This window comes from Chaetodon auriga, chromosome 3 (genome assembly GCF_051107435.1).
Source record: "Chaetodon auriga isolate fChaAug3 chromosome 3, fChaAug3.hap1, whole genome shotgun sequence".
NCBI lineage: Eukaryota > Metazoa > Chordata > Actinopteri > Chaetodontiformes > Chaetodontidae > Chaetodon > Chaetodon auriga.
Genome location: NC_135076.1, coordinates 21,118,714 through 21,131,631, shown reverse-complemented (window position 1 = coordinate 21,131,631; position 12,918 = coordinate 21,118,714). Strand labels below are relative to the sequence as shown.

Sequence of the window (12,918 nt, the reverse complement as noted above, 5' to 3'; positions counted from 1 at the left end):
CTGTTAGCACTGCTAACCACTCACATACACCCACACATATGCACACACAATGTTCAGATGTTCCTCATCAAGCACCTAAAGGAATAAGCCCACATCTCATATCCAATATGTCACCCTGCCTGTGTAACCGCTGTTACAGCATCACCAACTCAGGTCCTTTTCACTTTCCATCGCTCTCCTTACGCTGGTAATTGTGCATGCCGCCGAGAGAGAGGCACTGAAACCGCAAGGTAATTTCAACAGCGTTCTCCTCCTGCTTTCAAGGCTTGAAACAACACATCACCTTCCAGATGCTTCTAGGCCGACCTGACGTCTCTGAGCAGTGCTCCGACGTTTACATGCAGGCGGTTTCGCCGCGCCGGCCCGCTGCACTGTTTGTGCTGGAAGTCTGCTGTGCCTCACACCCCAATCACATGCAATCATGTGTGTTTCCTGGATTACTATATGTAAACTCCTCTCACTCACACACACTCCCACACACAGAGGCACACATGAGTACCAATGCATGCACGGCCCTTAGAGTAAGAAAGCCATCAAACCTCATTCTGTCATAGGCCTATGCTGTATATACTCTCATAAAAGCGTATATACACACACAGACACCCAAAGAGCAGACCACAGAGTTAAAAGAAAGCATGTTTACGTAACACGATCACTTTTGTTACACAGGGTTTATGATGCTTGATTCCATCCACTCTTTCTCAATGTTATTAAACTGTAAAAGACTGTTTTCCTTTTCTACCTCCCTGGTTTTCGGCACATTGTTTAGTACAGTACACACTGTGCCTCCTGACGACACTCAGCCTCTGTAACTCTGCTCTGCTGGCTCTCTGGGGAAATCATCGGCACTAATAGGAAACATGCTGTGCTCTCTCTCTCTCATACACACACACACTCACACACACAAAGAACAACACAGATAGATGAAAAGAGTTGCCCATTTGTGCCGAAGTTTCTTTGAGCAAGACAGCTGCACTTCTACGAGCTGCAGGTTCTTCATGCACTCTTGGATATTCTCTGGGATGTAATGGAAGTGGCAGCTTTCTAAGATGTATTTTAGAACAGTAATTAATGTATTCTCACTACACTCAATTTATTTCTTCATGAAATGTAAAACAGGACTGAATAGAAACTTATTTTCTTCTTTGCCAAAGATGTAGCAATACTGGCGCACTTACTAAATAACACTGAATTGTCTTCAGTTTTATTGCTTTCTCTTTAAAAGTATCCCCAGTTGTACTTATTTTCACAATTATCTGGCAGATGCATCATCCTTTTAAGATGGTATAATCTAAGGCAGTTCATTGTTTGTATTTGTCGTATGATCCCTCAGCAAATCAAGTGTCTAAGGCAGCACATGATGGTCTGTAAAACATGAATACCAGTAGATTTGTACAGGAACTGCTTGGTTTTCTGTTTTCAGAGAGAATTAGTTGGAAGACAGACAGTTTAGAGTGTGTGCAATTCTTGTCTTCTGAGAATAAAACAGCTCACAACATAAACACAAAACGATAATCCTATCACGCCGCTTTGACAGTTTACTCTCATTAAATTGTGAATCATGTCCGGCCAAACTGTTCGGTCATTGCGCTGACGCTGTCGTATCCAGTGGAGATAGGGGACCTTATGAACACTGAGTCCCGTGCCAGAAATAGAGCTAGTGATGTGTCACGTTGACCCTGTGGAGACCAGCACGGCCCCTCTTCCCATGAGGGATGTTTTAGGGGTTGTGGAGTTGAGCTCGTTTCCAGTGAGACAGCCAATAGGTTTGTCAGCAGGACTGAGAGGCTTAGCCTAACATGATCTAAGTGGGTTTGCCCTGCGGTTCTGCATTGATTTAGGATGATTAAATAGGTTAAAACCATGAAAACACGGTGGGTCAATGAGGATCATAAATGATAAACAGAAGACGAAAGTTCAACTGACCTGTGTGTCTTTGCATAGTTACGGGGATACTTAGATGTTAATGTGTGAAAATGATAAATGTATTGTCATCTGCAGTGATTTCTGTTTTGTTTGAGACAATGTGACCCTTTTTCTCAGTGAAGATGATGCTCTTGTTCATCTTTATCCATCGAGGGCTTTTGGTGACTTCAGCTAGAAACGTCTGACCTTACCAGACAGCGATGTCGCATGACTCTACCTCACATATTTGTGTTTACCGCAGAGGCCAGTCAGAACAAGTTTTCTGTCTGTGTTGTGACAGAACTGTGACAAAGCCTTGCATGACTATTGGTAGAATTTTCCACTCATTAATCAAGAAATGCACACTTTTAGCAGATTTAATGTTTATGTTTCCCACCCTTCTGACACATTTACGATTTTTCCTAAATTAACAGTGACCCCGAGTGTCAGAGTAAGTATGACACATCTCCACAGCTGAATACATCCACAAAGGACTCACCCATCTCTCGTGCCGTCCATGGCAGCCAGCGGGGACAGGTGGTGAGGGCTGCCGAGGCCTTGGTCCAGTCGGTGTTGTCGGGAGGGCAGGTCAGTGGTGGAGGTGGAGGCGGGGTTAGGGGCAGGGGAGAGGAGCTCCACTGAGGCGCTGTGATGAGGGGTGCTGGAGCCAGTATACAGGCCTGAAAGACAAACAAAGCTAATTCAGTAAACGTGCCAAATAAACTCGAGGGCCCTGCACTCCATATTTCCTTTGAGCAAATTAAAAGCCATTTCATGGCAACAGGACTTTGTTTTGACAACCTTCATCCAATCAGACAGCTTTGTAAAATAAAATGTTCTGTGTTTGCCCTGTTTGTAATTTAGGGTACATTGTTTGCACTGCCACAGGGATTGGCCTTGTTTGTGCTTTTAGTTGTTTGTTCTTAATACACAATAATAAACTAAAATGTTACATATGCTTGAACAGTGACTTTAAACAGTAGGGCTATTAAAAGGGGGGAATAAGGTTACTGGATAGCATCTGTTTTGTGTGTGTGTGCGTGTGTGCATGCGTGTGCGCCTGTTTGCGCATGCTGATTGCAGTTATGTTTACGTCATTAGTACATGCACGCGTACGTGATGTGTTTCTGCATGTGCTGATCAGCAGATTAATTGGTCAGTATCAGTGTCCTCTTTTAGACATGCAGCTGGAAATACGCAGAAAAAATACAGAAGAGAACAGTATCGTTTCCTGACTCGGTTCCAAAAGGTCCAATCTTCTTTCACTATTCTATCACTGAGTATCTCTAAATCATACTTGATTAACATTTTGTATGGGGGGTTATTCTCTACTGAAGCTAGATGCATGTTGCCAATTTTTTCTACAGTTTCAAGCTGTGGACTCCAATTAAACAGTGATTCATTTTTCCTATTCAGAACGCACTAACTACGGCTGCAACTAATTATAATGGTTTATAGATTAACATTTGTTTTCAGTGACAAAAGCCCATCCTAAGTTCACAAAGCCTGAGGTTATGTCTTAAAATGTCTCATCTTATCTGACCAACAGCCCAGAAACCAGAGGTATTCCTTTTACTGTCATATAAAACTAAGAAATAATTATCTTTTCATTTGAGAAGCTGGAACCAGTTGTGTTCGGCCATATTTGTTGGAGTACGTTGCCCTTGAAATCCCTGTTAATTTGTCACCACATTGCGCATATGAGCTGCACATATCATCAGACAAATCCGCTGTAATACATCTGACCTTTCCACCAGTTCTCTCGACAAGTTTCCACTGGTTTAATCTAAAAATGTTGCTCCAGAGAGAGGCTTCTGACAAATCATGGTGAAATCTTAATGTTCAGTCAAAAACTAGACATTGTACACACAGTGTCTTGATAAGAGCAGTTACACTTGATCTCCACTTGCTCTCCCAACACAATAAATCTGCTCTCCCCATCTACCCCGTTTTTTGGCTAATTTCTTTCCCAGCATCCACAAGGACTGTCTGTGGCAGTTAACCAGCGATGAGCAGAGAGGACAGCAGGAGATGAAAGGAAGAGAAAAGATCGGTGCTCCTGGTTTTGCCGTTTGCAGACCCAGCTGTTCTCAAGTGGAAGCATGAGGCCTGATCTGACAGCACTCTGAAATGGCTACAAGCTTGATTCATTACCCCCAAATCATCAATCACAGACCTTAAATGTTTTCCCCTTTAGCCCCAACATCTGCTACCAGACCAGCAAAACAGTCGACAAATAATGGCCGTGATTGCCTCAATTTCTTTGCTAGTTCCTTATGGAGGGTGAGACCGAGAGGGGACCTGGTGGCACTCGTTAAGGGTTAGTAAAGGATTATGTTCTGAAGATGTTGTGGACTGGCTCTGAAATGTTTCTGGTCGAGTTCAGGAAGAAAGCTCCGTGTGAGAGGGAAATGGAGAGGTACATCGTCCATTCAGCATAACAGCAGGAGCATGTAAACCTCTGCACTAAAACAATGATGAGTTCTTCCTCTGGTTAATCAGAGAACACTCTAATTATGCTCAATAAAACAGAGAGGGGCCTCTCGTAAGTCTTGCTGCAGCCATGTGAATAAGAGCAGGCTTATAACCGGCGAACAGGAAAACAGTTTAGCTCTGACTGGAAGCATGACTCATTTTCTGCTCCACAAGTGTTAATGATGGGACGCCTGCCCACTTTGCCCCACCTCTTCCACGCATCCTATTGGGCCTGGAACAAAGTAAAACTCATGTAAATCGGGACCCGGCATGCCAACCTGCAACATCTTTGCTGGCCTCGAATAACACAGCATCCCTGAACACTTTGGCGTCGGCTCTCGAGTGACTCCTCCGGGCTTTACAACATTTAACAAGAGAGCAAGCAACATCCACTCAGAAACAGAGGGAGGCCGAGGGGAAAAAGCCAAGACTCAGAGGCCTGGTCCGACATTCAAAGACAAGCTGAGCGTTCACAGTCATCAACGGTGCGCTGGAGTTCCAGCAACAATAACAGAGAGCAACAGGGAGCCTGGATGAGGTACAGGCAGAAAACAAGGACAGATGTGTCCATAAACTGAGGAAGCCATGGGGCATCTCTCTTGTCTTTAAGATGGTTATAATAATTTATTTATCTCTCTCTTGTTCCCAATCCAAAGTAGTGTTGACATTTGGTGATGGTCAAATTCATCAATTAGAAAAATGGAAGTTTAAAGGCCACATGTGATGAATAAAAGTTTCTGTTTGTAGCTGTTAGTAATGGTTTTTGCAGTCTTTGCATGACAAGATGACAGGTTCATATAATATGGTTATGAAATTCAAACCAAACAAACAAAAGCTGAAGGTTATAACACTTCTTTATAAACTTAAAATGGCAAGTAGCGTCCAACAGCTAAAATGTTTATACAACATGTGTATAAGCAATTAAAGATAGATTATAGTGCTGTAATTTGTTTATGCTTTACCAAAGGCACCATAAGTATGATTTTTGTGCCTAAAAGCACAAAATTACCATAATACATCTGCAGGAATGTCAACACGGCTGTTGATTACCACCAATGACTTGGTGATTGTTTTGCCAGGTGTTACATTTCTGGCGGTCATATCTCACTTGTTGGCCTGTTCTTCTGCTTTGGAACAAGTACTCCCTGGCCATCGCTATTTTGAGACACGGCCAGTCTCTTGAATTCATATTTTGAATTGCTCAACCACAGAGAACGGTGCTACTGCCGGTGTCACATGACACTGTATTGCTTGCATGTGGTATTGCTCATTAAAAAGTGTTATCCTAAGAATCTGTGCCATAATTCATTTATGTTCCAGCATTTCACATACGGAAGGTGTCATAAGAAACTTAAAATCAATATTGATGAAATCATGTACATATGTTAAATTTGTGGATCAAAATATTAAAAATGTATCAGATACAGAATGGGTTACATTATCAGGGTGTAAGATGACAGAGGAGCATCGTGTGTGCACCTGTGAAGATGTCTTGGCCCAGTCCAGGAGAACGACCGTCTTTGCCGTTGTAGAGGTGCTGTGAGGAGGTGGAGCTCTGGAGGTGCTGCATAGACAGACAATCACTCATGACGTCCTGCTCCAGGTGAGGACAGGGCCGAAGCTGATAATCACAAAAACCAAACAGAAAATGTTTACGATAAATGATGTTGAGTCATTTCAAGACAACCCCATCTGGTTTGCAAGATTATACAACCTAAGAACGAAACACAGCTTCAGTGTGTTTTTCTATTTGTAGGTTGGACCTCACTGTATGTGGGGCGTCTTTTGTTTTCTCTTTTTGCAATAACGTGATTGTGATGTTAATTTGAAACAGTAACTCAGCAATTCAGAATACATTCTCAGTCAGGGGGAACCAAAGGAAAGATCATACACTCCTTTTTGAGTCATGCATTGGCCTTGGACATTTGCGGGTAAGTGATCATTGTACCAACTGAGAGCCAACGCAAGATTGCTTCTGTTTCTCTCACTGCCAACAGTAATGGGGGCAACTGAAGACACATTTCAGCTGGATAGTCCATCACACGGCACACAGAAGTAACCTAAACCTAAGGAAAGTTGTTGGAGAAATGAGACATCTGCCTTATGGATCAGGAGAACAGCTGACCCCTGTTGTATACATCAGTGGATGTGTCTGTAATAAAACATCACAGTTGCTGAGGTACATGCCAGGACTGTACTAACAACCACATCTTTCCTTTACCCAGGAGATTTACCTTAAAAAAAACACAGAAAATTCAACACAGGAACTGCAACAGGACTATAACTGATTATCAGAAGCAGGTAGAAAGAAAGACATTTCAAACCAACAGCATGTAATACAGCAATATGTGCCAGAATTAAAACAGTGACTGGAAAGAAAGAGGAATCTACCAAAGGACAATGGCAATGGACACGATCTGCTACAACAGATCGACTATTCATTCATAAAAGCTTGATTATAGTTCATTCTTCTGTCCCATAGACCACCATTGTTCTCCACAAACTAATAAAACACATCGTTTGAGCCACAATGTTGCACTGGGTGACATGTTCCTAATTATGATGAACAAATATGCAATTATGCTAATCTAAACAAGACTGTTATTTAAAATCCACCCGGTTTACATCATCGTTAAACATTCAAACAATGATCAAGTGTTAGACCAGATATGTCAACCATATTCAATTACCTCTTTTATTCTTCAATTTAAAGGGTTCAACTGCTATATATTTGCAAGTTAACATTAGCTTTTTCAATTGGTTCAGTTAGCACAGAAGTGTAAATGTTTAGGAAAAACTAATCTCTGTACGAACTTTTGTGCAGAGCAAGCCCTTTTTTTATTCAGTGATGTGTAAATCTCTACAATATAGTGTATATGTGTTAAGTTTCTCAGGAAGTCAACACAAACTAACTTTAAATCAAGTTTGCATTTTTGGCATCATCATCAGCTGTGATATTAACTCTAAACTATCTTGAATAATACATATAATAAGTTTTCAGCCAAGTTTATAATAGTAAGAAGTGATAACTTTATGCGAAGAGGCATAAAAACCTGGCAGTGTTGGCGTGAGTCATTTGGACAAGTACAAGACAAGTGTATCTTTAAAAGAAAAAGGTCAGCGCTGTTCACCAACCCTATCAATCTGTCCATCTGTCTCTTTGTGTCTGCTTGTCTTGTTCATCCATCCACAAATCCACCCTTTGTTATTCCATGAAAATCAATTCCACCTTTTGATTTTGTGGTTGGACTGCGGGTGGAAACATTCTTCAGCATTATCACAAAAATCCATTCACACTCTGATTACTCCCACAGAAGTTCATCGACAGCAATGAGCCAAGTGGACAGATAATAACTTTATCTTCGCGTGAGTTACTTCTTTTAAGACCTATCTGGCCAGTGATATCAAAGCTGGTTGAACTTTTTTCAGCGAGGTTTTGATCAACAGTTTTACGGCTGCCATCATCCATGTTGGGATTTCACACTTAGATACTGTATGTCAGTATGTGCATGTCCTCTTGGGGATCCTTGTGAGTGCCCTGCAAAACATTCATCACATGTAATTGGGGTTCTGTTTTCCCCACAGCGACACTCCTAACAGTTTTTCTCCAGTCCGCTCCAAGAGTGGAGTAAGAGCGTTTGTTTGACATTTGTCCATAACATCTGGCCACTGGGGTATTCCGCAGTGCAGCTTATTAACAATGCTACAAGCACACATGTGTTTCCCTTTACGATGCTAAGCGAAGGAACACATCATCCAGCCTGCCACTATCCAGCCCCTTCCACAACAATGAGCCCATTCTCTGTTATTTACCCGCTTCCAGTCAGGGAAAGAACAGGCTTTTGACCATGAACACGATGAAATGTGGTCAGACCTGATCTATTGTCGGGGAAATGATTCTCAAAGACAACCCTCTGCCACCCTGGCCTCCCAATCCCTCAATTAAACCAACTTGTTGGAGCTGTGGATAATGCACATCAGAGCAGGAGAGATTACACAAAGCGGTCTGTTTGCAAAACCTGTAACTTTACCATATTGACTTAAAGCAATCATGCTGGAAGCTAAGAAAAAGGTCCACAGTAGGTCGTGAGTGCAATATAGCAGTGAACTCTACACGATGTACTCAAGTGACAGTAGTCTCTAACTACTTGCAAGACCATTGCACACTTTTTATCATTGTTTCTCTTTAAATCTCTTTATCTATACACTCCATCCCTCTGTTGTAGAACGTGTCTTACCTTTCTACGCACCTGTTGCTCTTTGGCTGAGTGGATCTTGACGTGTTTGCGTAGGGAGCTGGGATCTGTGTAGCGCTTGGTGCAGCCGGGGATTTGACATGCGTATGGTTTCTACAAAGACAGAGAAGATATTTCATATCAGTTTAAAGTGTGAAATACTTTTAAATTCACTTTATGGTAAGGACAGAGACACAAGGAATTAGGGTGTGAGTGAGTAAAATGTATACACAGTAAGTTTGAAATCTGTTGAAGTAAAGGCAAAGTTAAAGTCCTACCTTTCAGCTGAGAATGACAGAATTTGAAGTAAGAAGAAGAGGAAAAAAAGCATGAAAAAGAAAAAAGAAAAAGATCCATTATAAAATATTTCAATAGCAAATAATCTCCCTGTAGTTTTTTTTAAATGACTCTGAAGCTGGTGTATGTTATGTTTCACTTGGTGCTGTGTGTGGATCTATCTTCCCTTTCTTCTCCCGCTGTAATGAATTTCATCTCTTGGTTCTGCTGTCATCAGGACTACGTGGTCAATATAAATGCTTGACAATGTATCTAAGACTTACAGCTAATATTTAGGACACATAGTCTGGAGTGATTTTGGGCAGCTGTGACTCAGGAGGTACAGCCAGGTAGTCTACCGATAACAGGTTTTGCGGTTCAATCCCCACCTCCCTCCGTCGCATTAAGTGTCCGTCAGGTTGCTGCTCCCCAGCCACTAGGGATACACAAGCCAGTACAGTTCTAATTGCCAGTCCCGAGTGAATAAAACAGGGAGGGTTGTATCAGGAAGGGCATCCAGTGTAAAAAGCTTATGCCAAATCAAATACGTGGATCATAATCAAATATCCATGCTGAGTTGGGCGGGGCTCACTTTGCCAGTGAGATTGAAATAGATGATCCACTGTGGCGATCCCTAACAGGAAGCAGCTGAAAGCAGCACAACTAAGAAAATACTGGAGATTGTGGATATCTGTTAGATATTATAAACCAATAAAGAGTAATATTTAATCAACGCTGTCTACTGGTACTCTAAAGCATCAGTCTGTAGGTCAGTGAATATGGTGAACTGCAGACCGGTTGTGAGGAGGGAGATGTAGGCAGATTAGAGTAACAGACATGACATCTGTAAAATGACTATCCCTTCTCATTAACCAAGCAAATATAGCATGTAAGCTGCCTGATTGAGGGATTTTTCCCCTCACGACAATTTTTCTTTCATCCTCTGGAATATACGTTGGCCATTAAAGTGTAAGGGGATACGCGTCTTTATTAGCTCTGCCTCCATACCTCGACCCTCTCTGTAAATAAGCCATTGTTATTGCAGGGCGCTTACAGTGCCACTCATCTCCACTATGTTTGTTTTGCCAAGCAACGCACCCAATACAGTGCAAAAGCTTGAGTAAAAAAACATTAAAAATCAAGCATAACTTCTGTGTAGAATAAATATCATTAAAGCTCCAAAATGATTTTCCCCTAAAGTATTTCTGGCAGCGCAGGCAGCCGGGCAGGCAGTGAATGTCTTAGCAGGGTGTTAATGTGAAGCCATAAGCATCAGGGTCCCAGATTAGCTGTATCATTTGTCCTACTGTGGAAAGAGTGGGTGGTGGAAGAAAATCTTTAACTGATAGAAAAACATAAGCCTGCATTCAGGACTCTACTTAAGTAAAAGTTCTGAATGATTTACTATTACGTGTACCAAAAGCATTGGTGGCTGGCCAATGCAGGAACACGCGGGGGAGATATTCTGGAAATATAAATATTATACAAATACAGTTAAAATGAATATCTCTTTCAATTCAAGTTTTGCAGAAAGTGGTGAATTTGACACTTTCCTGATTAAAAAAAATATCTCCCTGTGCCTATATATATATAAATATATGTATATGTCATACAATGGAAGAGTAAACTGTTAAGAAATATAGGGCTCTAAAAGAGTTTGCGAGGAACAAATTTAGTTCCACGTTGTTAAAAAGCTTTTAAATGATCTTAACCGAACTGAAGAGATGTTTGGAGTTTTGTTGGATAGAGGCTGTTAAGATTGTAATGACCGATTTTAGGTCATATAAATATAAGTTAATTGACTTGACTGACTGAATATGGCTCTGTGGAAGCAGAGCATTCACCATCAACATTAACTTAATTTTAGATTTATATAAACACAGGCTTTAGTTAGGAAAACTGGTATTGTATTTCTAAAAGGCTTCTTCAAAGACCTATCCAAAATAATGGTTTTTTTTTTGGCGGTTTGGCTTGAAGCCGGTAAGTATTATTTTAACTGGTAACATATTATTTTAAAGTGTCTAGTAATAATCTCAAACATATAGATAATGAAAAGAGGTGTTTGGATTGAAATAGTTGATAAAAGTAGAAATTATTTTAAAATATACAGGAGGAAACCGTAAGAAAGAAAAAACAAATACCTCAAACTGTATTAAGTGCATAATTTGAGCAAAACAACTTGTTTACTCCCTTGCTGTGTTGGCGTGCAGATGGTGATAAAGTGAGGTACTGGTTGGGTTACTGAGACATGACGAGTGGCAGCGATGGCTGACTCAACCTTTCCTTCCCTTTATACAGGTCAGAGAAACAGGCAAAGCTCTGTCTGAGCTCGCAGCTCCAATCCAAGTCTGTTACGACCCAAGCTGCGACTCGACCTAATGGAACTGATCGTTTAATGATCTGTGGCATGTCGCTGCCAGTGTAACGAGAGTGAGAATGCCACACCGCTCTCTGACTGACAGCAAATTAAAGTCTAACACTGTCAAGATGTGGAAATAGACATTGAGACTTGGATGGCAGTGCAGTTTTTAATGTGGGTGTAAAAGTGATGGAGTGATACAGTATGAGCACACACGGCAGGCGCATGCACGCACGCACGCACACACACACACACACACACATAAACTGACTGGCATTCATTCAACTAATATTTTAATTTTGCAAATAATCAAATTCCTGACTGGATTTGGTAGAAACTAAATACAGTTTGTATCTGACACATGCAAACATTTATACTCAATAATTTCACGCAGCCATCCTTTCTGCAGCGCAGCGGCCACCCAGGCTAGTATTACTGTCGTCCTGAGACAGATGAAACATTAATCTGTTCTGAAGAAACATTCGGAGGTGAGACAGAGCAGAGACTTAGTTTCTGACCGTGTCCAGGTGAGTGCGCTGATGCTTGGCGCGGTCACTGGAGTTGCTGAAAGCTTTCTGGCAGCCGGGGTGCTGGCACAGGTACGGCTTCTCTCCTGTGTGGCTCCTCAGGTGGATCTTCAGGTTCTCCAGACGTGAAAACGCTTTGTTACAGCCCTCGAACTGTGGAGGAGAGGAGAGAAGTCAGCACGCACACACACACACAAAGATACAGGCAAAAAGACAACCACACTCAGGCAGGTATGCACAGGACCACACAAGGAAATAAACAAACACCCACACACACACGTATACATGGAGAAGCACACCCCCATACACACACACAGAAAAAAAGAAATCAATCATTGTAAAGCTGGCAAATTCTGGTACAATGTGGGCTCTGTATATATGTACGTCTGTGACTCAGAAAGAAGCTGTCCCACTCTTTCCCTCAGTCCCTTGATCACTTGCACAGCTGGAGGAGTTCACTCTACACCACAAATTCACCAGCTATGGAAAAGTGAGAGACGCTTAAGAACATGGGTGGTATAATCGCAAGCATTTTTTCCATGGCTCTTGAATTACGCAGCCAATCCACGACCCTTTGTTGAAAACAACGTCCACTTGAAAGACAGCAGCATGCGTGACAGTACACCTGCCTCAAGGCTGCTGCTGCGTCTAAATTGCAGGGGAAACTGGAGTGTGCTATACAGCGGCAGTTAATGGGCTGTAATGCATAGCATGAGATAAGTGTTCTGCTGTGTATAGTGCATTAGACTGACAAGTGACAGTGACTGTAAACAAGCTCATATCCGAACCAGCTTGGCCCATTCGATCCAAACCACTCAGCCAATGAACACCACAGATTTGTTAACACGTGAATGATTCATGAGGCGTCTCGCATGTCTACTCCTGCTCTTATGCAGAAAACACAGCTGATTGGTTGATGAGGCGGGCCATGTCGAGATCCCCTTCAAGGGCTGCTATGTAAAGAGTCACAAAGTGTATGGATCTACAGTAGTACGGGGGAAACATAGCTCAATGTTACTTCTATACACAAAGAGTAATCTCATTTAGGTATCCAGCAGCACCATGACATGGGAACAACTGTGAGGAGCTCATGTTGGCATCCTTCTTCTGTACACTTCTGTGACCCTACGAGGACTTCAGA

General features: G+C 41.9%; 1 protein-coding gene across 1 annotated transcript in view; it reads right to left on the bottom strand.

Annotated features, from left to right (window-relative positions):
* The window catches only part of glis1b (GLIS family zinc finger 1b), a 71,899-nt gene that overhangs the window by 7,169 nt on the left and 51,812 nt on the right, over positions 1–12,918 (bottom strand). The window contains exons 6-9 of the mRNA XM_076726088.1: positions 11,769–11,930; positions 8,619–8,729; positions 5,860–6,001; positions 2,405–2,585 (exon numbers count right to left, since the gene is read on the bottom strand). Coding sequence (XP_076582203.1) covers positions 2,405–2,585; positions 5,860–6,001; positions 8,619–8,729; positions 11,769–11,930 — 596 coding nt within the window. The remainder of the gene's footprint in view (positions 1–2,404; positions 2,586–5,859; positions 6,002–8,618; positions 8,730–11,768; positions 11,931–12,918) is intronic.